At 36.4% G+C, this 23,863-nt stretch overlaps 2 protein-coding genes across 2 annotated transcripts in view; one reads left to right on the forward strand and one right to left on the reverse strand.

The window, feature by feature from the left end:
* Window positions 1-23,863, forward strand: part of TBCD (tubulin folding cofactor D) — a 115,030-nt gene that overhangs the window by 18,111 nt on the left and 73,056 nt on the right. The window contains exons 8-13 of the mRNA XM_010082008.1: window positions 1,715-1,760; window positions 4,108-4,240; window positions 5,415-5,557; window positions 6,252-6,312; window positions 6,817-6,891; window positions 9,980-10,074. Of these exons, the coding sequence (XP_010080310.1) occupies window positions 1,715-1,760; window positions 4,108-4,240; window positions 5,415-5,557; window positions 6,252-6,312; window positions 6,817-6,891; window positions 9,980-10,074 (553 nt within the window). The remainder of the gene's footprint in view (window positions 1-1,714; window positions 1,761-4,107; window positions 4,241-5,414; window positions 5,558-6,251; window positions 6,313-6,816; window positions 6,892-9,979; window positions 10,075-23,863) is intronic.
* On the reverse strand, window positions 13,678-16,249 carry ZNF750 (zinc finger protein 750). The gene is made up of 2 exons (XM_010082007.1): window positions 14,823-16,249; window positions 13,678-14,398 (listed from the first exon to the last, which is right to left on the reverse strand). The coding sequence occupies exons 1-2, from the start codon at window positions 16,247-16,249 to the stop codon at window positions 13,678-13,680; spliced, it is 2,148 nt and encodes a 715-aa protein (XP_010080309.1).

Raw genomic sequence — 23,863 nt, forward strand, 5'->3', positions numbered from 1 at the left:
AGCTGCTAAAAACTTGCTAACTTTGGGAAGAAACCATCTGATAGGTTTTTAAAGCAGAACATAGGAACAAAGTGATGAAGAAATGAGCTTTTGCATGTTTCAGTGAAGATGCAGAAAAATTTTAGAGGCACTCTAGATTTGTTAATCATACCAAAGTTTTGCAGATTTTTGCAGATCTTTGCTTTTCTTTAGGCTTTTTAATACAAGCAGAGTATTGTTGTATTTTAGTGGGATGGTTTTTTTTTGGCTACTGATGTGGTGTATTGATAAAAGCTATGGTATATTTATACCATTTGTGTTGGTAGTTATTTCTGTTACCTGTTCTGGGCCTGAAGTGCTTCTGTAGCATTTCTGCTTTGTAAATGTAGTTTTTAAAGGATGCCTTTCAATTGCCTAGTTTATTCATGAAAATATGAAAAATCTTAAATAATTCAACATGTATTATCAGTTTCCACTGTATAGCTTGTAGCAGAGTTGATCAGAAGTGCTAATTTAGGATCCTAAAATGCAATTTAGTAACAAACCAAAATAGAATGGGTACATAGCCTAGAGGTGTTTTTATGGCCTTTGTTGCTCTTAACCACACCTGCAGTATGGGAGGCATGTGTTGGTATGTGTGAGAAAGTACATATTTTTAAGGTAAGTCTGTTCTTGTTTAACTCCTAGGCATATTTATTGAGAAAGATTTTTCTTCTGGTGAATGACAAAGCAAGGAAGTGACTGAACACACTAGTTTTGATGCATACTAAGTGAACTGAGGAGACTTGAAATGTAGAACATCTTTTTTTCTCATGTTAATAGTCCATTCATCTCACTGTAGTGCTGGGGCTTAATCTTACTGGGATATTTAGTTGTATGTAAAATTATTTTGAAAGCTCTTTGCTCTTTCTTTCTTTAAATCCCTGTCACAGAAAGTAAAGTTTACTTGTTGGAGGTGTATTTGTAGCAAACTTCCAGTCTGAGATTTCTGTAGCTGGTTTTGTTTAGTTTAACATGGAGTTCTCGAAAGCTGTTGGAGAAACGGTGAAATACTCCGCAGTTTAGCCTGTACTGTGTCCTGTCTCTCCAGGTGTGGTTGCTACCAATAACTAAGCTTGCTCACGTGTGTCCACCTGTCCTGCTTCTTAGCAGTGACCAAAGTGTTGTGTTGTCTGTGTGCTGAGCCATCTAAATCATAAGCAAGATCTGTTCCGTTTGGAGACATTCAGCATCAGGAAGTCCCAAATGGGATATAGGATACCTCTAGTTTTTCTGCCTTTATTCATGTTTATGAATTCTGCATCACTTTAGAGGCTCAAAGCAACATGAGCTGTTTGAGATAATAGGTGCTATGGCTGCACCTGCATTGAGCTTGTGTGACCAAGCAATGAGCTGGATGGTTCAGAGGGCTGACCTGGCTGAAAACTAGTGGCTTTTTTTTCTTTTCTTTCATTTTTTGCCTGAGTGTTTTTTGACCAACTCAGCTGTCTGAATGGGCTGCCTGTGTGATGGTATGGATGGGAGAGGAGGGCTGGACTACAGTATCCCTGACTTGCATTGACTTACAAAGAAGTAAAACTGCACCCTGAGACTCTTTTCATTTTGTGCTATTTAAATTAGTAAACATTACAGATGATTGCAAGAACATGAAAAAGAATTTTAGAACTGCATGCTTGATATGTTGTGCTTTAGACTCTCTATATGTTCATGCCTGTTTTCCCTATTTTAATCGTAGGCACAGTTATTTAAACATGGCAAAAGAGAAGATTGTTTACCATATGGTAAGTTTGGAATATCCTGATTTTTGTTTTTAAAACAATTCCAATAAAAAAAGGAAAGAAAGATTAAACTGATAACAAGTGGTGCCGTAAAGAGTAAAATTAACAGGGAAGTTATAAAGCATGCAAAATGAGGGGAAAAAAGAAGAGATAACAAAGTGAGGGAGGAGCAGATACAACTGGGGAATGTTGTGTTGGAACATCTCATCAAATAATTTGGCAGGTGATAACATTGGCCATTGCTATAATATAGAAGCTGAACATATGAATTATAAGATGTGGAAAATATTTTAAAAAATTCATTAGAACGTAAACTGATTTTATACATATTACTGCTGAAAATTTTGCAGAAAATCTTCAAGTTTTAACATAAGCACAGGTTGTCGGAAAACCCAAGGTTCAAGACAGTGTTTCGTACAGGACCTGGCTGGAATCATGTGGCAATACTGTTGAAACTAGGAAAAGATTTTCATGTAAAGAGCTTCTAACAGATGCAGTTAGTGACAGATAGGTACCTGAAAGGACAGCACAGAAATTTCTGAACCTTGTAGCTGCATGTTGGAATTACATTCATCTCATGGTGGATCCTGGAATATAGTCAGAACTGACTGCAAAAGACTGGTTTGTTTTTTATGGATAGCAGTAAAGAGAGGTTGGGAAAGATGGTGACTAATTACAAAACAGTACAAAAGAGCTTGTCAGTTTTGTGGAGCTTATCAAAGCACCAGAAATGTGGTTTGTGCTATTCACAGGAATCAAGCAATGATATAAACTTGCTTTAGAATACTTGTGATTTCACTTAATAGAATTATTTTGACTTCTGAGAAGAAGCTTCATAGATGTAGTGCTGGGAACAGTTTCGTTCTCCCAATTACTAAGTCTGAGATGCAGATGCTTCTTCACAAAATGCCTGAGATATGGGTAAAGATGGAGATAAGATAGTGAAGACAAACAGAACGGAATGACAGATGTGCTGTACATCTGGTCAGGAACAAACAGAAAATATTGAGGAATGTAGTTGCGTAGCAACAGCAGACAGCGCTTCAGAAGAATACTGAGACTGCCAGATAGGCAGAATAAGAAGCAGGCTATATAAAATATGGCGTAACACAAAATTATGTAATTTAAAAGATGCAACTGTACAACGCAAGAGTAATAATCGTTATGGAAAGAATATATTTGGCTCACAGCATTAACCCTGCTGGTAAAATTAGGTGTTTTGGCCTACAGTATATAGAAAGAATATTAAGTAGTTATGAATCTGGTGATAAGACAAAAATCAGTGGCATACCAATGAATACATTTACTGTAGAAAAGACAGAATGCTCACAACTAAGAAGCAAATATTTAGACAAAAACTATTGGGATAAGAAAATGAGAGAGACAAAAAATATTGAAGATTTTTAATTATTACAGATTATAACAGATCTGAGGGTCAAATAGGAAAAAAATAGATGTCAAAGGAAGATACTGTTTGAAATATTTTTATAACATAGAACTTGATTTTAAAATAGAACAATTTGATTTCTCAGTATTTTGAAAACTCCGATATGAGACTGGAGTAAGAGGTTGCAGAGAATGTTGCCAGTATAATTCCATATTTGCACTGCTTATGGCAAGAGCCCAGGTTGTTAGTCTAACTAAAGATCAGCCTTCAAAACAATCATTGTTTCAGTCTGAAAATGCAAAAGGACTATTTTATTTGTAACAGGAATCCTGGAACTTTATACTCATTAATCCAAGATTCTCCTTTTGTCTATGGTTTTTTGCTTTGCTGGACAAATAACTTTGTTACCTTTGATGTGCCCAAATGAAAGGTTTTGCTGCTGATTGTTTACACATACACAGTATTTCTCATGTCTAAATGTTTATGGACATTCATCATCATAAAAATTTCTGTGCCAGGGGAATTAAGTTGGTGATGCCTGTAAAAATAAATGAGGAAAGGGAACACTTTCTCAGTATGCAGAAACTGGCTGCAGAGTAAGTGAATTAGATTTTCTGAGTCCTGGTTCTGTTAGACTACTGAAAATTCTTAGACTATGAAAGATACTTGAATGTGTTACTTCCAGTGAGAATTAGAGGCATAAATAGTCTCAGAATCTAAATTCATTATAATTTTCATAGTCAAAAGTAATCCTTAAAGCAATCCTTCCTGTTTGGTAGGTGGAGGATATTAGCACTATTTGACCAGTGTCAAAGCTACTACAAAGTAGGTAATAAGGCATTTGCATTTCAGTAATGCCTTTAAAAATCAAAATTTTTTAAAGAAGTTTTAAAACTTTGCAGAATTTTCTTATTGAGATTTCTTTAAAAACAGTTTTTCTAGCGTGTTTATTTTCTTTTGCAGCTGCTACTGTACTTGAGTGTCTTGATAACTGCAAGCTGTCAGAAAGTAATCAGATGGTTCTTCGCAAGCTAGGGATGAAACTTGTTCAACGACTTGGAATGACATTTGTGAAACCAAAGGTAGCAAAATGGAGGTTAGTTATTGCTGAAAGAGTTTTAAAACATAAATAAATCCAAAAGCACTCAAAAAACTTAAAAATACCTAAATCCATGCATTTGATTACTGACCTTCTGCCCTCCTAACCTCCCCTGCCCTGAAAGAGAAAGAAAGAAATCTCCATATTATTTGGGAATGAACACATTCTTCATTTGCACTATTTGGAAAAAGTAGGTTTCTTCTGTTGTATTTAGTTTCTTGTAATTTTTTTCTTTCAATTTTGGTATAGTAAACTAGTGCTGTGACAAGCCAAATCTTCTGACTTTTCATGTTGCACATTACACAAGCAGAAGCCTGCTCGTATGTAGTGCATAACTTGGTAGAGATGGGAAGACAGTGACCTTTGTTACTGAAGTTGATTTAGTACAATTTTGTAAGAGTGAACATAACTTTTTCCATTACATAGTTCTACCCTGATTTGATAGAAAGTTCACAGGGGAAAAGTGGTTTGCAATCCCACTTTCGTTTTGCATATTAGTCAGGTTTTGGTGTCTGGTTTTACTTATTGCCAGAGGGCAAACTCTTTTTTAGATTTCTCGCACTGATATTTTAAAATTGCAGACTCCCTTGGTGACTATTTTTATTGTATTTCTTTTACCAACTTTTGAGAACATCCTTAGGCATAGAAAATTCTTTTTAGGTGGAGAGTCTACCTTGCCCAATGGCAAAAGTCAGTTTAGCATGTAAAGTGTATCTTTTGTAAGAAGGTATCTACACCACAGGCTAAATATCTGAGTACAGCTTGGGCAGAAAGTACTGAGCTAGCTTTACAATTTAAAAAACAATCTTTAATAAGGTGATTTTTTTTTTTTAAGGTTTTGGAGAGGCTTTTAGGGCATGGGAATTTTGCCTCTCTTTATTGTCAGCAGTGGAAAGTAGGTTATACTGAAGCAGGAAAGGGAGAGATAATGATGAGAAGGAACCATTTAAATAGTCTAGCTTTTCTCAGCTTGGAAAAGAGACAACTGGGTCAGGAGGAAGGAGAATGGGATACTTTTCCCTTTCCTTTAAAGCAACCACTAAGTAACTGGAGAGCTGTATGCTGGGAGGTGTAGTGACTTGACAAGCAGGCTTTATGACAGTATGTACCCATTTCACCAGGAACTTAAATCAGAAAAATAAAAAATTAACTGTGTCTGTTTCTTGTGCAGATACCAGCGTGGCTGTCGATCCCTGGCTGCCAATCTGCAAATTCAGGGTTCAGTTGTGCAGACTCAAATGGTAACAGTTGCTGCTAATGAAGCTGACGATGAAGAGGAATATGACATTCCAGGAGAGATTGAAAATGTTGTAGGTGTGTTAAAACTGGACAGAAATAATTGTAATGGCTGCAAATTAAACATGTATTGGAAAGCAACCTGCTTAGGGCTAAGAAAGTATGTGGATGTCTGTGCTGATGTGAACAACTTGGAAAGACTGTAAAATTTCAGTCTATGCAACTGATTAAAATATACTGTATTTTTGTCAAATGATTTGGATTTCAGCATTTCAAGCAGAAACTCAATACTGTAGCATTTGTTGTGAGGCTGGGGGATGGAGTTGTTGAAATAAATTTTGCCAATTTTAGCCAGTAATATGAAAGCGATATCTTGAACCTTTCACAGATGGAAGGATGAATTAAAATTAATAATGAAAAACAAAAAAAAAGTGTTACACAAAAGCTAAAGAGTTATGGTTGAAATTTTTAAGCTGTGCTAGTATCAAAGGAACAGCATTTTTTTATTAATATGCAGTCATACAGCAGGTCCTCTGCTACCTTGCTGGTGGATATGCTGTAAATAAATAGGCAAAAATTGTGTCAGAAGGCTTTTATAATTGAACATCTTTCTTGTTTCTTTGATTTCAAGTTGTACTTGTGTGACAAATAGAAGAAATCTAGATACAAATATTATTCAAACTATGAATGTTTGAATTATGTTAGGAGGAAAATGAATTTTGAACGTTGGTTGTTAGATTAGAATAATCTGTTTTGTTTAAATTATCTGCAGAGCAATTGTTGGTTGGACTGAAGGACAAAGACACTATTGTCAGGTGGTCTGCAGCAAAAGGGTAGGTTTCTTGTGGTTACTCTAAACTAATAAACATAAGTAAACCCCATAGAAATACAGTCATATGTAATCCATGATTGATAGTTTGTGTGTATTGTCAATATTCAGTTACTTCAAATGGCTTTAGCAACAGCTCATGGTATAAAGCCGTGTTTGTATCTTTTCCTGTTACGATATTGGGCTGTTCTTCAGGAAAATTTCAGATAGGTTTGGAAATAAACATTCTCAGTAAGACTTAATTGGAAGGGTGTAAAGTAGCATTTCTTCAAAATGTTTCTTCCTCTTCCACTTTAAAAAATTGTATTTCTGTGTTGTTTGCTACTGTGTAGCTTTTGCTTTAGATTGTTGGTTTAGGGTGGTGGTATTAGGGTATTGCATTGCCCTCTTGAAGTCAGTCATCTTATTCTAAGTTTCCAGTAACTAAAATTTTGTAGGACTTATTCATCAAATGAAGTACTAATGAATCACTGTATGCTTTGTTTTTTTCTTCTTTTAACTTTTCTAGAATTGGCAGAATAACTGGAAGACTTCCAAAAGAATTAGCAGATGATGTGATCGGGTCTCTGTTGGAATGTTTTAGGTAAAAATCTTATTTCATGCTTTACATGCATCTGAAACATATCTCCTTGTGAAACAGGAGGACAATGATTAGGAATACAGGTCTAAAAATCTGTAAATCTTGTTGGCCTTCTTCTCCTGTATTTCAAAATCTTCTAAGGCACAGATGTGCTGAGGGTGTTCACGACACTGTTCCTAATCCTTCATCTTGAGCCCATTCTGCAGTAATGTGGAAGGACTGAGGTTGAACTTTGGAAAAATAAAAAATGCTCATTAACCTGCTGCTTTAAAACTTCCTGGTGTGCTCATGCCTTGAGTGTTGTGTGAACTTCAGAAGCATAGCAGAAGTGGAAATGATATTCAAAAGGTTTCTGAGGATCACCAGAGATAAGAAGCAATCTATGTGGGGGGAGGCTAAAACATCTAGGAAGACTGAGGAATAAAAGGGATATAATGGAGGTTTATGAAATCATGAATGGCATGGAAATGATTGCCCTCTGGATTTTATATTATTAGAAGCAAACTAACGTAGCAGGTGGCAGGTTTGGAATAAAGAAAAGATGGTGTTTATTCACACAGCACATAGTTGAACTGTAAAAACTTCTTGCCGCAGGCTGTTATGGATGCTAAGAGCAGATGCCTGAACAAAAAATGTTTTTATTTTCTGCAAGCTTGTCCATGATCAGCCAGAATTTGTGTTTTGCAGAGTGTCACAATGTTCTTGTTCTTACACTGTACCTGAAGGCATGTGCTGTCAGCCGTGTCAGAGAGAGGCTTCTGGGCTAGCTGAATCTTTGGTTTGGTCACACATAGCTGCTAGCATGTTCTTTTGATGTGCTTTATTGTTGGATGTCTTGTTTCTACATCCATGTAGAGCATGTAAAGGACTCAATTACTAAACAAGTATCATATGCTTTTTTATATAAAGTTGTTCATCAGGTCTGCATTGAGGGCTTGAGCTTTAAAATCTAAACTAGTGTTTTAGGCTAAACTAATAACAAAAAGAATGATTTCTTTATTGGCAAAAAATATTGGTGACGTTCAGTTTGCCACTCAGATATACTCAGTTTTAGAAAGTCTTCTCATACTGGTTGTGAGTACAAATTAGAAATAGCAGCTCAAAAGAATAACACATTAAAAAAAAGAAGGTATAAAGGAAATTATCTACTTAGCTGATACTTCCGCTGCGTTACTGTGATTAATTTAAGAGGTGCTGTTGATCTCAATTATCCCTGGAGCTTTAAAGACCTGTACTCACTGTGTTTTTTTCCCTTGTTTTTCAAGTCATAGGGGTGAGTAATCCAACTAGTAATTGAGTGGCCTGCTTTCTTCAGAAACACCTGGGAACAAATGTAGACAAGGACAAGGGGAATCTATTCAGTATTCTTTGCAGTAAATATCTAGTGACCAAAATAAAAATAATTTGGATGTTCATCCGGAAGCACCTTCAGTTATATCTCCTGGGATAAGTCGAAAGGATTTTTTATATATAGATAGATTAAAAGACTAGAGACAGGGAAGAAATAGGTGATCATTTTTCAGTGTGGTGAGATTATCTGCACAGTCCCACAGGAGTCTGAATGAGCCCTGTGCTGTTCAAGGTACTCATAAAGGATCCTGGCAAAAAGGTGAACAATGGGGTGAGGATATCAACTGATGATTTGAAGTTAGCTAATGTAGTGAAAACTAAAGGTGACAGAAAAGAAAATATTATAAAAGCCTACATTAAGTAACTAGACAGTAATTGATATATGAAATATAGTGTCTAATGAATGCAAACTAATGCACTTAGGGAAAAGTACAGCTAGCTATAAAACAGTTATTACTGCTCAGGAAAGACATCTTGAAGTCACTGATAGTTCTGTCAGAATGTCAGTGGAGTGTTCAGCAGCTGTCAGAAAAAAGAAGGCAAATGGAACTTTAGATATTATTAGTAAAGGAAGGGATAACAAAACTGAATCACTGAAAAGTGATTTAACTGATAGGGATTCTTCCAGATGGAAAGAGAAAGTAAAGGAATGTAATGGAGATCTATAAAATCATAAATATGAAAGAAAGAGGGAAAGTGAGTAATTGTTTACTTTTCTCATAATGCGAGAACTGGGAAGCATCAGGAAGTACATTTTCACGCAATTATAATTAAACTGTGGAAGTCGCTGCCACAGGATGTTGTGGAAGCCAAAAGTGTAAAGAGAGTTCCAAAAGGGATTATACAAATTAGTGGAAGAGAGTCCCATCCAAGGTTATTAAATACGACATTCTGGCTACAACCTCTGGCTTGGGAAGTCTCTGTACTGCTGATTGCCAAAGCTAGGACGAGGCTGAGAGAGGAATGATCCTTTGTGCTCCATCATTGGCTAAGCATCTGCTGCAGGTCCATGTCAGAGACAGGACACTAGGAGAGATGAAGCTCTGATATGACCTAGTCTGTCTCTTCAACATTTTATTCTTAGATTCCTATTCTGAGTTTAATACAAAATGAACTTTTTGCATGTTAAGTCATGCAGCGTGCAGCTTTTCACTTTTTCACTCCTTCACACTGCCAGTCCAGCAAAAATTGTGTAGCATTTTTTGTATTTTTTGCTGTCTTCACCACAAGTTGCTCTGTTTTATCTTTTTTAAAGGTGGATATACGCCACTGTTTGCTCACTGCATAAGCTCCTATAATGTGTTTGTTGGAAACTATCACTTGAACCTGCTTTGCTAGTTAAGGACTGCGTTTGGCCCTAACTTCGTTAGTTATTTTGGGTATATTCTGTAAATCTGCATCTTTTGCCAGTGTACTAGAAAGCTATTTTTCTTTTCTGTATGAGTTTCAGGTATTGTATTCTTCTGTGCTGAAGTTACATTTATATGGGTAGATTTTCTTACTTATTTGTTCATGTTTATAGCATTTATCGTGTTTATAGTATTTATATTGCACAAAATGGGAAAGAAAACACGTTAAACTTGTCATTCTTATATTTTAGAAGTCTAACAAGATTAATAACACAATCAACACATACTGGTTTGGATTGTGTGTCTTTTAAATGTTAGGAACTCACCATGAAAAATGAAATCCAAAAAGGGAAAGCTAGTCTCAACAAAACTTGTCTTTGTTCTAAAATTAGTTTCCAGGAAACAGACAATGCATGGCATGGGGGATGCCTGGCTCTGGCTGAATTAGGCAGAAGAGGATTGTTACTCCCTTCCCGAATCTCAGATGGTGAGTTGTAGTTGCTGAATGTTAGTAAGTTCATGAATTAACAATTTATAGTATTAGAGATTGAATGTGTGACAATAGACTTGAATTTGCTGATGTAAGTGTGCCGAATAATGACTGTAGTATTGAATTCTAGAGTAAAAAATATGCCTACGGGGATATTTAAGGTACTTCTGTCAAAAACATTGTCTTGGGTGTGCCTTTTTTATACTTAATAAATTTTTCTTTCCAAGATGAAATTAATTTCTTGGGGTTTTCTTCTTCCTTCCTCCCTTCCCTCCTTCTCTCCCTCCCTCCCTCCCTCCCTTTCATGTTTCTTTGTACATTTATATAAAATAATTCTGTCTCTATATTGTGTCAGTGTCATTATTTAAATAGAATATATTAAGTAATTGATGACTAACTTGCACTTTAAAGCTAGTAGCTTATACTGTTTGTTTCTGATTAAATTTCAGAGACCAATTTTGTGTGATTTATACAATGAACTGTTCAAGTTTTTCATGGGTTTTTGAAATATCAGGATGGAAAGAAAAATAACAGGGCAGAGGAATTGTTTTTTGTGTATTCTTTATGTATCAACATCCATAGAAGTACAGAGATATTAATGTGAAAGAAGTAGTTCTCTGTTTTGTGATTTTGGTCAGTTTTTTATGGAGTTGAAATGACAAAAGCATAATGTAGTAATACACATCCACTACTGGTCACTTTTACAGCAATATCTTGGGCTAGATGGTTATTTTGATCTCATCTGGTACTCCTGTGTTGAACAAAGAAGTTGAACACTGATTTTCAAAAATGTTTCAAAATGGGTGTTTCATACTATTAAATGACGTTGCCAGATCTCTTCTATTCTGAAGATCTGTTGACTTGTTCTGGAAGAAACTGTAAAATGTGGTATTTAATAGCGTGTATTATTCTGTGTCCATGAAGAGAGGTCATGTCCAATATAGTGTCTGTTTTGCATGTGAGAATTTTTGTGCAGCTCACCTTTCAGTTGGTTTCCCTTTTTCAATTACTCTTGCCCGTGTGATAAAGATTTAATAGTTAAAAAGAGCCCAGCTTTCAGAATGGGAAGTTATCCAATGCTGAGGCTCTTTTTAGTTCTACCAACACTGAAGCTATACACTTCTGTCAGGGAATCAGGATATCCTCATGTAAGAGAATATTTTTTTATGTAAACTGGAAGCTTGATATTGGTAGGACTGCAAAAGACATGGGTGAATCCTAGCTCTGCCAGTGATTTGACACGTGCTGGGAAACCATCTCTCTTCTCTTTTTAGGTTGAGCTTTTGTATGTGTGGAATGGGAATGATAATTGTGTCCTTCACACCATTCTTCTGCAGAGGTGCAGTGAAAATTCATTGCTGCCTGTGAAGGTGATTTTAATACACATAAGTTTATGTGCAAATTTTTAATTTGTCAGATTGCATAAGATGTATCCTTCTGTTACTGGAGTGGAAGAATATAAAACTAAGATGGGGAGGAAGGAAAGGAGGGAACACAATAATGGCAGCAAGGTCTTTCTGGGAAAGAGATAGGCATAAAGGCCTAGGGAAAATGAGTTTATAGGAATTGGAAGTTTCTTACTAAAACAGTGATAAGAGTTCCAACAGTCATTATATAAGAAGAGGGGTAAGAAACCTAATCAGAGACTATATTGACTAAACTGCAACTCCTTTGGTTACCTGATACTCAAGAATGAGTTATACGGAAGGCAGAAATGTATGATATTGTGAAGGATGAGTGAAAGAGAATAGTCTGAATTTGTAGGAATAGAATTTGGAAAGACTTGGACATAAAATGGGATGCAGCTGGCGAAGAATATAACTGGTAATGACAAATCATGTTATATCTTCATCAGAGTCAAATCTTTATTATCACTGAGCAGATCTAGACTGCATGGCAAACTTTATATTGTCCCTTCTGTTTGGTTTTTTTTTTTTTTTTTTTTTTACTTTTGCTTCAATGGGCCTTGATTTCCATTTAAATTAATTTGAAAAAATAATTATACTTAACCCCTGTAATTTACTGTTTAATGGTAAACTTCTTACAATGATCTGGCTAAGCTGTTAGCTTAAAACACCCTAGCCCAAAAAATTGGAAGAGAAATTCTGGGAACTCTACATTGCATTGAATGCAGTTCTGCTTCCTTACATAGGTTTATACCTACTAGTAAGGTTTAGGCAGGTGAGGATGTCTCTTATCTGGATTAATGAATTAATGAGACGTGTATACCCATAGTTTTCAGTGAGTAATACTTAGTCTGAGTTTGTTTTACTTAAACTGATAGTGCGCAATGTGCCAGTTTATGTGAGGTGGAACAGCCTTATTTTGGATATGCTGGACAGCAGCTTTAAGGCAAAGGGAGTTCTGAGGTTTGTCATGTGGAGCTAAGGTACAGATGAATTAATCTGTATCATGAACTTCCTTCACTGAAGGAAGCTCCTTTTTCAGAATTGATTGGTATTCCATGCCAAATTCTACTTGCAAATTGAAAATGTAGCTATCAATTTCTTTACTAATTTTTCTTCAAAATATGTGTTACAGATGGATGTATTTGTAGTTCATTAATGGAGTGGATGTGTAGTGGAAGTATTTGTGTTCATTAATGACTTTCCATATGTTTTATGTACAGGTCACAAATTTATTCGAAAAATTGCAAGTTTATATACACAGTTATAGAAGCAGAAACATAGTTTTAGGATGTATGTAGAAGCACACTGAAACTGATAATTAGTGATACACCTATGCTGAAGTAAGACCTTCACCAGGGGAGTTTGCCTCAGGTGAAATAAATTATATAAATAACCTTTTAGGCTTGGAGGTTGAAGGTTGCCCAATGTCTGTCTAACCTCAGAGGACTAGGCACCTAAATTGATTAGATCTTCAAATTTTCAGTATTGTTTTTATAATGGTTCAGTTAAAGGTAAACGTAAACTGCATTTATTAAGTTGGTGCAGGCTTTCTTTGGTTTAACTTGAATCTTGTTCTTACTCAACATAAGCAAAGCTTGCTTATACCAGGTTTGGACCAGTTTGTTTAAACTGGTGTCTGCCTCTGAGTAACAAAATTTGGTCTGTTGTTTTGTGTTATGGCGTAATGGCAAAGTACATTCATACACAAAACAGGTTTTACAGTAAATTCTAAATAGCCAGGTTTAATCTTGAGCTTATTTAAACTACTGCACAGTGAAATAAAAAGTTTTTCAAAGAAAAAAGACCAAAAAAACCCTATTAAATGAATTTAAGCCTGGAAAAGACTATGACAGTGTGTTATTGAACAATATTGTTTCTAGAGCTTAGACATCTTTTAAGAAAAGAGGTTGTAAAAGTTATTTTACATTAATACAATTGCAAAAAACCTTAAAGATTCATGTACTTTGGCTTTAGTAACGAATGCAAAAATTCACTCATCAAAATCTGAGCTTATACAAGGGGAAGTTCAGTTACTTAAAAATATTAATATAAAATTATGAACATTATTTACATGGGAGAGATTGAATGTATCTTGTCATGGATCAAACCCAATAAGAGGTGGCTTGTAAAAATTTTATGATGTTGGTGGTAACTAGCTTCTATAACCAGAAACTCATTGGCCAGTGAAGTATTAAGATACTCTTGTTCTCTTCCTTAAAGTGAAGACTCTGCTACAGTCATTTGGCCTTACTCTTTTAGTGCCTTGCTGTGATTTTGCCGATTCTTTTTGATTTGTCCTTTTTTGTCCTTTTACTTTTTGGTTGCACTGAGTATCCTGAGTATCAGAAGAATTATGAGTAGCTTCTGTACCTGAAGCATTACTGTCCTGAGGACTCTGCCCTTCGTTGTCCATTCTGGCTTTGCTAGGGCTGTATGCAGCTAGCTGACAGAGAGCTACAGCTGCTGTTTGTTTCTGTTCATCACAGCTGTCAATTATTCTTAAGTCTTGAGCTTCCTTACGGTGAGCTACAAAAGAAGATTTGTCACAGGCACTGTTACTAGGGTTCTTGGGGTTACATGCATCTGCTCCAGAGGTTTCATTTTCGGTGTTTGGAGAAGTAGCAGCACCATTATCGTGAGACGGACTGTGGAATGACGGTTTCAGGCTTACTGTGTTACAGGAATCTTTTACGGAGAGGTTCAGAGGCATGTCTTGCAATTCTAGAAAGTTCTGGCTTTCTGTTTTGGATGTGGTTTTGTATGCATGCTCGTGAATAGGTCCTGTGTTTGTGTCAGCCTTTTTTGAAAGATTAAGGGGAACTATCCCTGTGTCGTCTTCCGTGTTGGACAGTGAGCCTTCATTGTTATGGCATTCGTTCTGCGTGTGTGAATCTTCATCAGTGACGCTAATGCTGAAAGAAATGAGGAGAAAAGAAAATTCACTATCAATTGCTTTTTTAAATTGGGGCTGAGGAAGCAGGCAGGAAGAAGAGAAAAACACCTCTCTAGAAGTCTGACAATTTTGTTGTTTCTCTTTTTAACTCCCCCAAGTCCCTTTCACCATATGTATTACTGTAATGCAGGTAATTTCCTGAAATATACCGACACATGCATAGTAATGGTACTGGAAATACCTGATACACTTAAGGAGGATGAGTGGTCTACTCACTATAGCAACTGAGAGTTGTACTGTGTTTTGTACAGTTAATACAGAACAAATTATCTCAATGCTGTAAATTTAAATATATTTTAGGGACACTGCATGAAACGTGTCCATCTGTCTTTGCTTCCCTAATAAATCTGACAAGAATTTGCGGAGTGATTTTGTTATTTTACCTGGTAGGTGAGTCTCCTCTATCTTGATTTGTCTTCACGCTTTGAAGTGGAGTTGGTTGATCAGTGCTCTTTCTCACAGGTCTGAAAGCTGTCAAGTTTTCTTCTGGTTGATCATACTTGCCAAGCGATGTGGAAGAGGACTTGTTAGAGAGGTCAAATAAGCCTTCGCATGCATGGCTTGTCTGAGTGAAATTGGTTGGGCTAGGTCTGCCTGGGGAGCCTGTTGCCGCGCTTCCTGCAAGAGGGCTCATTTTAGCATTCTCTCGTTCATTTTGGTCATCTTTGGAATGACTTTTGGCATGCAATAATGTAGTTTCTTTTTCATAATCTGCTTGTTTTTTATGTGAACTTAGAGGGTATTGTTGGGATGGACTTAAAGAAGCTGGATACAGCAAGGTCGTTTCTTCCATTAGGTGAGAATTTTGATCTCTGTTAATACCAGCTACGTGTGAAAATCTGTAAAATGAAGGATCTGTTGGCCTACAAAATCCATATGGTATTGGAGGAGTGGAATGATATTGTTGGAATAATCGATAGTGTTCATAGGCTGACGGATTTATGGGTTTTGGAAGTGGCCCAGGGTGGGGAAGAAAGTGTCTTTGATCTTGTGTGCCATAGACAGACAGAGCAGAGCTTTCACACTCTGAATTACCTGGAAGCAAGTAAGGTGTGTAGATAGCCAGCCTATGCTCATAAAAGTGGGGTGAGTACTCGGGAATCATCGGTTGCATGTAAGGGGAAATGGAACCAAAGCCTTTTGTGGGAGCAACTTTATGTGGAAACTCTGGGAGGAAAGGAGAACCTGCTTTCCATGGGTGACTTGGTGCATGAAATGCAGACTTGGTGTGAAAAGGTGAACTTTTGTTAGAAAGCGATATAATTTCAGATACTTCACTACTTTCCAGGCCTTTGCTATCTCTGTGTTCTCCTACGGGAACAAAAGCCGAGGGCCTTCCAATGCTGTCCAAAAGGGGCTGCATGCTGATAGCACTTTCTGTTGTAGTACTGGCAGGGGTTAAGTCCTTCTGAATCACAGGTTTTTGACCTTGAATTGCTGTGTTTGTTGCTTGGTTTTGTAATTCAACATTTTCCTTGGCATCTTCTTTTGCAAAAGGATATTGAGACTTTGAATCAAGATTTGAGAGTCCATTTGTGACAGATTTAGAACAAGTTGGTTTGACTGTAGATTCAAGCTGGTTGATCTGTTTGGGCTCCAAGGAGCTGGTCTTTGGACACTTGATAACGCGATCCTGCTCTGATACTAAAGTAATTGAGTTTTTGCAGAGGCCATACTTCATATGGTTAAAAAGATGGGATTTCTCATTGCACGTAAAGGGGCACTGAAAGCACTTGTACTTGAATGGCTTTCCTGGTGGTCTTGGGATGTAATGAGGCTTCTTTGGTTTACGTTCTTTGAGGAGACTCATTTTTTTTTCTGCTTTAAACAATTAAATGTAATGGTTCTTTCTAAAAACTTTCTTGTGGTTAGCTTTTCCTCAATTTTAGCCTCTTGATGTTTCCAGTTTTTCAGGTTTCTAGAATCCTTCTTTCCAGGTGAAGAGAGGAAGCCAACTTCTGTGGTGTCTCAGGGAAGAGGGGGTGCCGGAAAACAACACTTTTGTGACTGGTAGTGCAGGATCTGTAACACAAAGTTTGACATTAGCTGTAGTGGAACATTGGAACTAAATACAAAGGAATGTATTCCCCATCATATTACATATGGTGTCTTGTGGGATTTTTTTAACGGAATAAAAATGCTTGATGCTGGGCTCGAGATGGACATGGACTTTGACATCCTTCCACACCTAAATGTAGTCACAGAAGTGGCCTAATTTTCAGCAGTGCTAGTCACCTGCCACTGCAAGCGGCTTCAAGGAGTTTTCTTTGAAAACTGAAGGAACATTCATTCAGAAGATGAAAGTAGAAATCTAGGTGGAGCTGTTGAGAGAGGAGTGGAGGTGGGTAGGATGAGAAGAGGCAGGTCCTGGCAGAAGCTGGATATGGGGCAAGCCTGTTGGGCCGGTTGGGGAGAGAGAGGAGGGAATTTCCTGCTTTGGAGAAATGAGGGTGGAGTGGATTGGTTGCACTTGGGTAGCTGACTTGGCTCTTTCAAGACTGACCAACCCCCTCTTTTAACTGGCATGGCATTTCCTAACAGCCTGATCTCAATGGATACCTCAAAAGTGGCCAATCTCTCGAAGGATAAAACCACACCAATTTTCTTCCTCTTCCTAATTCAATTAAGAGAAATGAGTACTGCAATATCTGACTAATAGAATCTTCTGCTTGATAAACACATTTCACATTGTTCTGCTGTCTAGCACCTTACGTATTGCATAGAGTTAACACAGACACACAAGTGTCTTAATTCAGGTAAAAAAGTGTCTGACAGCAATTGACTTATAGGGGAAGGATCTATCTGCCTTTCTTCAGAAAAACTAAGGTTGTGGATACTTTATACAGCCCAATGATTTGCTCAGTAGATAAGTCAGGAGGGCTTGTATCAGCTTGTTCCATTATGTTCACTGATTCTGAAGGCGTGAGAAACTGTCAGAGTCAAGTTCTCATGATTTTATAGGATGTGTTATGGCAGAGATCTAAAAACTGATGATTTCATCATGAACTATAAGCATCATTATCAAAATGATGACTGTTGCAAAACCACGTACTGTATCTATTGTGTTACCCGAAACTACAGGAATACTAATTGTAAGAGAGACTAGATAGCTTGATTATTTTTTTTTTTTTAAAAAGCTTTTTACATAGGAGTTTGAATTAGTAGTATTAAAATGCTAAGTTTATGAAAACAATTGCTGGTAATTACATGCTGTGAGATTTTAGTTAAAGTAGAGACGTTTTGCATTTCTTAAATCAGAGATTATTTGCGAGAAAATGACATGCAACACATTATGAAAACTGAAGGCAAAGCTACAGAATTGCTGCTTGTTTCATCAGGTATAGTAATTCTAGCAAATTGTATTAAATGTTGTTTCTGATGTCATAGGAATATTAATTTTGTTAAAATAGTTATTATGAAGGCACTGTGAAAAATGCAAAGCTGCTTTGTAAGTAGAAAAAACAGTCAAGCTTTTTCTTAAGATTAGCAAATAATTAGAAGTGCAGTAGCCTAAAGAAAAAGGAATGCGTAGAGACATAGCTTTTTATTTTGCAGGTTTTAGCAAAACTTTTTGGGTTTTTTGAGTGGGGTACTGATACTGTAACAATGAAAAAAATACTGAATTATGCAGCAGCATGTTAAAGTCTTGTCATTGGAGTCTGATTAAAATAGTAGTTCAATAGATTAAAAAAAATCATATAGTATTTAAAAAATACTTTAAGTAGTGATAGCCAGAATTCCTTTGAATGGTTAAGAATAATCCTTTTACGTTAAAAAAAAATGTTGAGATGTAGGAAGGGAGGTTCAGATAGGGAAATGCTTGTTTTTTGTTTTTTTTTTTTCTGCCTTAAGTGAGCTTGTTGCATTTATTTTTGACTAATGAAGTAGAACTAATGTGGACAGTTGGTAATAGACTGGGTTAGATCAGTTTGTACCTGTTGTTCTTTATATCTTCTTGGAAGTACTTGTACTAATTATTCTTGAAAAAAGATATTGTTGTCAAAACTCCATTGCATTCTTAGTTGAACCATTTATGATAACAGTCCAAATTTGCATTCAGGTGCAGAACGTAAAATAAAGAGATGTTAATTAGATTTTCTTGTTCTGCTAGCTTTCCTTTGCTTAATAATGAAAATTCCTGTGTGTCCTGTTCCCCCCCACCCCGACTTTGTACTTGGTATTTAACTTGGATTCAAGTTATTCCTGTTCAACAGTGTATTAACTATCGTTTCTTAATAAGATAAAATGCATTGTTGCAGTTTTAATGTTAGAAATTTAGAGCATTGGAGCTTCTTTGCCATGTGTACAGCAGGAGAGAATTACAACAGCTTTTTTTTTTTTTTAATTTGTTTTGATGGCATGCTGAGCCTGCAGACAGTACCGCTCCCAGAACCTGCTGCTCTGACTTGAGAGGTGTAGAATGAGTAGCTTATTTTCAAGGGTGTTTACCCTTTTGTCAACTCAGGCTAGCGTCAGCCAGATGAATGTTCTGTTTTTCTCTTTTACTGTTTAATCTCTTTTTTTCTCATGGTTTAAAAATGCCAGTAATAAAATATTTCCAAACCCAGACACGAAGGATGATTTCTCATCCAAACTCTAAGTACAACACAGGGGTATCTGGCAGAGGTACATAATTCATAATTAAAAGTATTAAAACTATTTGATCCCACACATACAGCTGAAAAATACGTTAATGGTTTAAAATAGGTGCAACCAATTAAAGCTGGCTCTATATAAATAATGTTACTTACAATTGTACAAAGTATGTTTTGTGCTACCAAAATTAAAATTTAGTATTAGAAAGAAAAATCTTAATAAGTAGTTGCTTTTTCCTTAAACTTGAATGCCATAACTTGTGATATTCTTTAAAAAAGGGGAAAAATTCTTCAGTAGCAGAATGGTAATTTTCATGTAACTTTTTTATTTTTTAAGTTGAGAATTTGTTTCCTGTATACCTGGCTTTGGAAGTGCAGATAGCTATATATTATTGCAATTTTATCTTTCCAGTTTTGAAATGTAGTGTTATTATTTCTTTATCATTTTATTGAAAACAGGTTATTCAGATAATATTGGTTAAACTTGAGGTTGTCTTTGTTTCTTGTCAGTAGTACAGCTCCTCACGGCTTTCTAATCTGTAGCCCTTTCCAGCCCGAGACTGATAGCTGCAACTTTTCTTCCTTCTATTTTTAAAAGTATGTTGTTGCTACCTCCTTGCCTTTAACATGTTAGCAACTTCAGAAGACAAGAATATCGTTTAACATTGTGTACATGTGCGTCTGTATAAATATATAAACAAGAATGTACGTGGGAATAAGTATGTACACACATAGATGCCCATATGTATTCATACACATGCATACACACGCATATATATGTACATATATATATGTGCATGTTGTTTTTTAGGTTTTTAAGTAGTCTAAATTGTTCAAGATGCCCAGTTGATCAAAGAGGAAATTTCAAAATGTCTTTTATTACAAGCAGGGATGGTAATTATATTTCTTTTTAGGACACTGCTTTAGCAAACTACGTAACAGTTTGTCATGCACACTCCATTATTATTGCAGTATCCTTTTGGTGATGTTGATCTCTCTGACCAGGAGTACTCACTGGGGTGGAACATTTTGAAGGACATGCTATAATTAAAATATTGTGATGTGGCATTATTGCATAACTCAAGGACATGCCATTGTCACCTACCTAGAGTGTTGCAAGAACAAGATTTGTGAGTTTTATTCTAGCTGAGATTTTCCAGCGATTAACTACCACTCCCTTCTAAACTTCCAGTTCCTTTAAACTGAAAGATAACTTTTAACGCAACTCTGTGTTAATTAGGAGGAAACATGGGTGAGAGGAGTAGGTTGGCGAGGACTGGAAAGGAAGCGTGTGTTGAAGGTACGGACCGAAGAGAACTGTCTATTTGTGCGTGCGTGCGTGTGTCTGCGCGTATGTGTGAGAGGAAGTACAGAAACAGAGATTAAATAAGTCTGTTAGGCAGCGTGGAGAAGAAATAAAAATATTTGTAAATATTAATAATTCAATGGATTAGTACACTTTAATTGACTAGAGAGGGTAACTCAAAACCATCTAATTTTCTGTGCTAAATTCCCAGAAGCTGGAAAAAATAATAAATCAAAACTGGAGTAGAGGACCTTATTTTCATGCCAGCTTTTCAGATTAACCCAACACTGCTGTACGAAGAAAAATTGGCAGACTCAACATAGCAATTTTAAGCAATACAGCTTTTTGTTGTACTTCAGTATAATACATCAACTCATTGTATGAAAAAAGGTGCTTAAAGTACTTTTCACCAACAAAAGTTAATTATTGTAAAAACTTGGAAGAGTTAGTTTTTCTCTCAAGTTAAAATATTTCCCTCTCCTGGTGAAACTTTCCACTGAAAGCTTAAACTGGTGCAGTAAGTGCACCTGCTAGGAGTAACCTAGGCTTTGAGACAGCTGAAAAATGAACACCTCTGATTTACTTTTTAGATCTTAATATGAACACAGTTTATTTGTAAAAAATGCTCTAAAGTAATGTACTTACCAGATACATAGATGTCTGAAACCTTCAAGGCGATCGCTGTTGGTAAGCTGTAGCTGTCAGTGCTGGGAGAGAAGTACCTGTTCTCTGCTTGATCTCTAAGTGAAACTGCAGGAGGTTGTTTCAGGGGGAGGGACTTAAGAGGTGTAGGAGTTGAGCCCTCGGGGTGTAGAGATGCACCTGATATTACTCCAGCCTGAAGCTACGATTCATTTGTTTGCGTCCACTGCTTTCATTCAGCATTACCTCAGCATCTAAGCCATCGAAGAGAGCTCTTGTCGCTTTTGTGCCCTCCAACAACCAAGTTTTACTCTAAACTGTAGTGTCTATTCCTCTGAGTTGCAACCTGCAATGTGGGGTCAAAAATGGCTTAGGTAATATACTGAGCTTGTAATACATTTAATTTTGTAGAAGTGAGGCGTAAGCATCAGAATTGGCTGTACACGGGGGGCAGCGAAGCTTAAAAATAATAATTTTACTATTTTGTTAGAGACTGACATTTTTTATTGAAAGCCTTTGTAGCTTTAATATTCTTGCTCTTTTTTCCTCCCCCTCTCCATTTTTATTTAAATGTTTTTGTCCTTCATGAGTCTCCTTTCTGAAGGCGGGACTGAACTAACTCCAAGCTTGCTTGCCACAGGAACCTGCCAAAGCTTGTCTATAATCAACAGTCAAATGTACAGATCCTGTAAATGGGAAGGAGTCACCTCAGTAAGAAATTGATTATCATGTCTATATGTTTGCTTAGGAGATGTGAAAATGAACGGTGAAAGGAGAAAGTCAACCGATCGCCCACTGATTAATACTAGTACTTGCTTTTAGTTGCATTTTCATTAGAGTTTATAAATGACAAATTTATTAGTGTATTTGCCAGTCATCTAGTGACATTACTGAGTTGTTTGGTGAAATGATAACCTCTTGAATACTGGTTGTTGAAAGGAAAATCTGTTGGTTCTAGCTCTCTCTAAAAAACTTTACTGAACGTGAAAACGAATGGCTGCTAATTCTCATGTTATTGAGACATTAAAATTCCTGTTCATACTGTTAAATTCAGCTGGATGAACATGATAACCCTCTTGTTTCACCGACTGCTCTATAAATAAGACAGTTGCAGATTATTGAAACTTTTAAATATAGAAGTATGGTGAATTTTATATGTGGCAAAAGCATGGTCTTTTGAATGAAAATTATTAAGGAAATTGTCACTACAAAGCCTATTTAGGCAGTGGGTAAAAGTTGTTTCAAAATCAGTCTCTCAAGCAGTGTCTTAAAAATAATTTTAAAAGTGTGGCCTTTATATTGATGGAATGACTTATGGACGTCTACTTTCCTATCTAGGTATGCAGATCACCATCCTCTTCCCTTGCTATGCCAATGTAGTCTTCTGGAAAATTTTTTTGAATATAAGCAATAGCTAATTTTAAGGTTGAAAGGTGGCTCTATTTGTTTTTATTATATTCCTATAATGCAGCTTAACAGTGTAAAAATATGTCATATTACTTTCTAGTTGTTTGTAAATCCTTTGACTGTAGATGGAATAACAAGAGTGTTTGTAGTCCCTCATTCTTCATTTAGTTGTAAAATGTTTTGAAGAAAAATAGTATATTAGGAAATTTTACCTGCAGGAAAGATCTTGTCTGCATTCAGAAATGTCTCTGAAAAGATGTGAGGAGAAAAGTCCTTTGCTTTCTCGACAGAAGATGTTATTCAGTGGTCCTCACTCGGTGGTGAATAGCCTTTCTTTCACAAGTTTGTGCACTGTATCAATCTACATAACTGTCCTTATTTTTCTTCTGCAAATGTGGATCCTTTTATGTTGTCTATAGCTGAAGGAAGGTACCATCGGGGGCGGGGGTTTGCATGTGATGGGGTGGAGGTAGGTTTCTTTGAATAGAATCAGATCAGATACTGTGTTTTGAAAGAAAATTGCAGTTTCTGGCATCTAGAGGAAGCTATTGAAGGACTCCTTTAACAGAGGTGACAGAACTGGGATAGAGAGGCAGTCAGTATTTGAACTTTGATTTTATATTTCCCCCCCCCTTCTTCCTATCCCCCTTCCCTGATCTGCTATGTGCAGGGGAGACGTGATGTCCAGTTGCTGCCTTGACCCAAGGAAAGTAATGTTTTAAATCTAGCTACTTCCTGGAGTTGCTATTATTAGTCAGGTTAGCTGAAACCAGCTGTGAACAAAGTAGAACTGGAAACAAAAAAGAACAGCTAGTGTAAACACCGCTTTTCGTGGTTCTTGAATGGTATTGAAAACCCAGATCAGGGGGAGGAGATTCAGTGGTGGACCCCAGAAAAGGAATGTGAGAGCTCTCCTGTTTGTATATACTTCTAGAAGTAATAAATCTTGATTGCAGCGATGTTGTTTCATCATTTTTTTTGATAACTCATTATGTTTGCATCCTGTGCATTAGATAAACTGAACTCAGTCACCTGTTGCTAGCACCCTTTTAGTTTATCTGAGCACACGTCAGATTAATTAAGAGCGCCAGGATTGACATAGTAAAATTTGGATTTATTGATATTTTTCTCTCAAGTTGCTGTTTTAAAAATGTGATTATTAGCTGTAGTTGAATTTCATAGGTTTAAGTTCTGTAGCATAAACCTGCCATTCTATAAATGTTACCAACTTGCTTCTTCATGTTTTTATTTTTTTTTTGCTCTGCTTTAGCACTAAACAGAAAACAAAATGTCACTAGCAGAAAACACACATACAAACAGGATATAACAATTTATTCGTGATACACTGCTCACCTAAATTTTATTTTCCTCTTGCACTTCAAAATTCCATTCCCTAGGTGTATGAGAGAGTGCCAAGTGTTGCTTTGGTCTGTTATCAATGCTTCCATTGATCAGATAATTCTTAACTTTCTGC

Source organism: Pterocles gutturalis, unplaced genomic scaffold, assembly GCF_000699245.1.
Source record: "Pterocles gutturalis isolate BGI_N339 unplaced genomic scaffold, ASM69924v1 scaffold9354, whole genome shotgun sequence".
Classification (NCBI taxonomy): Eukaryota; Metazoa; Chordata; class Aves; order Pterocliformes; family Pteroclidae; genus Pterocles; species Pterocles gutturalis.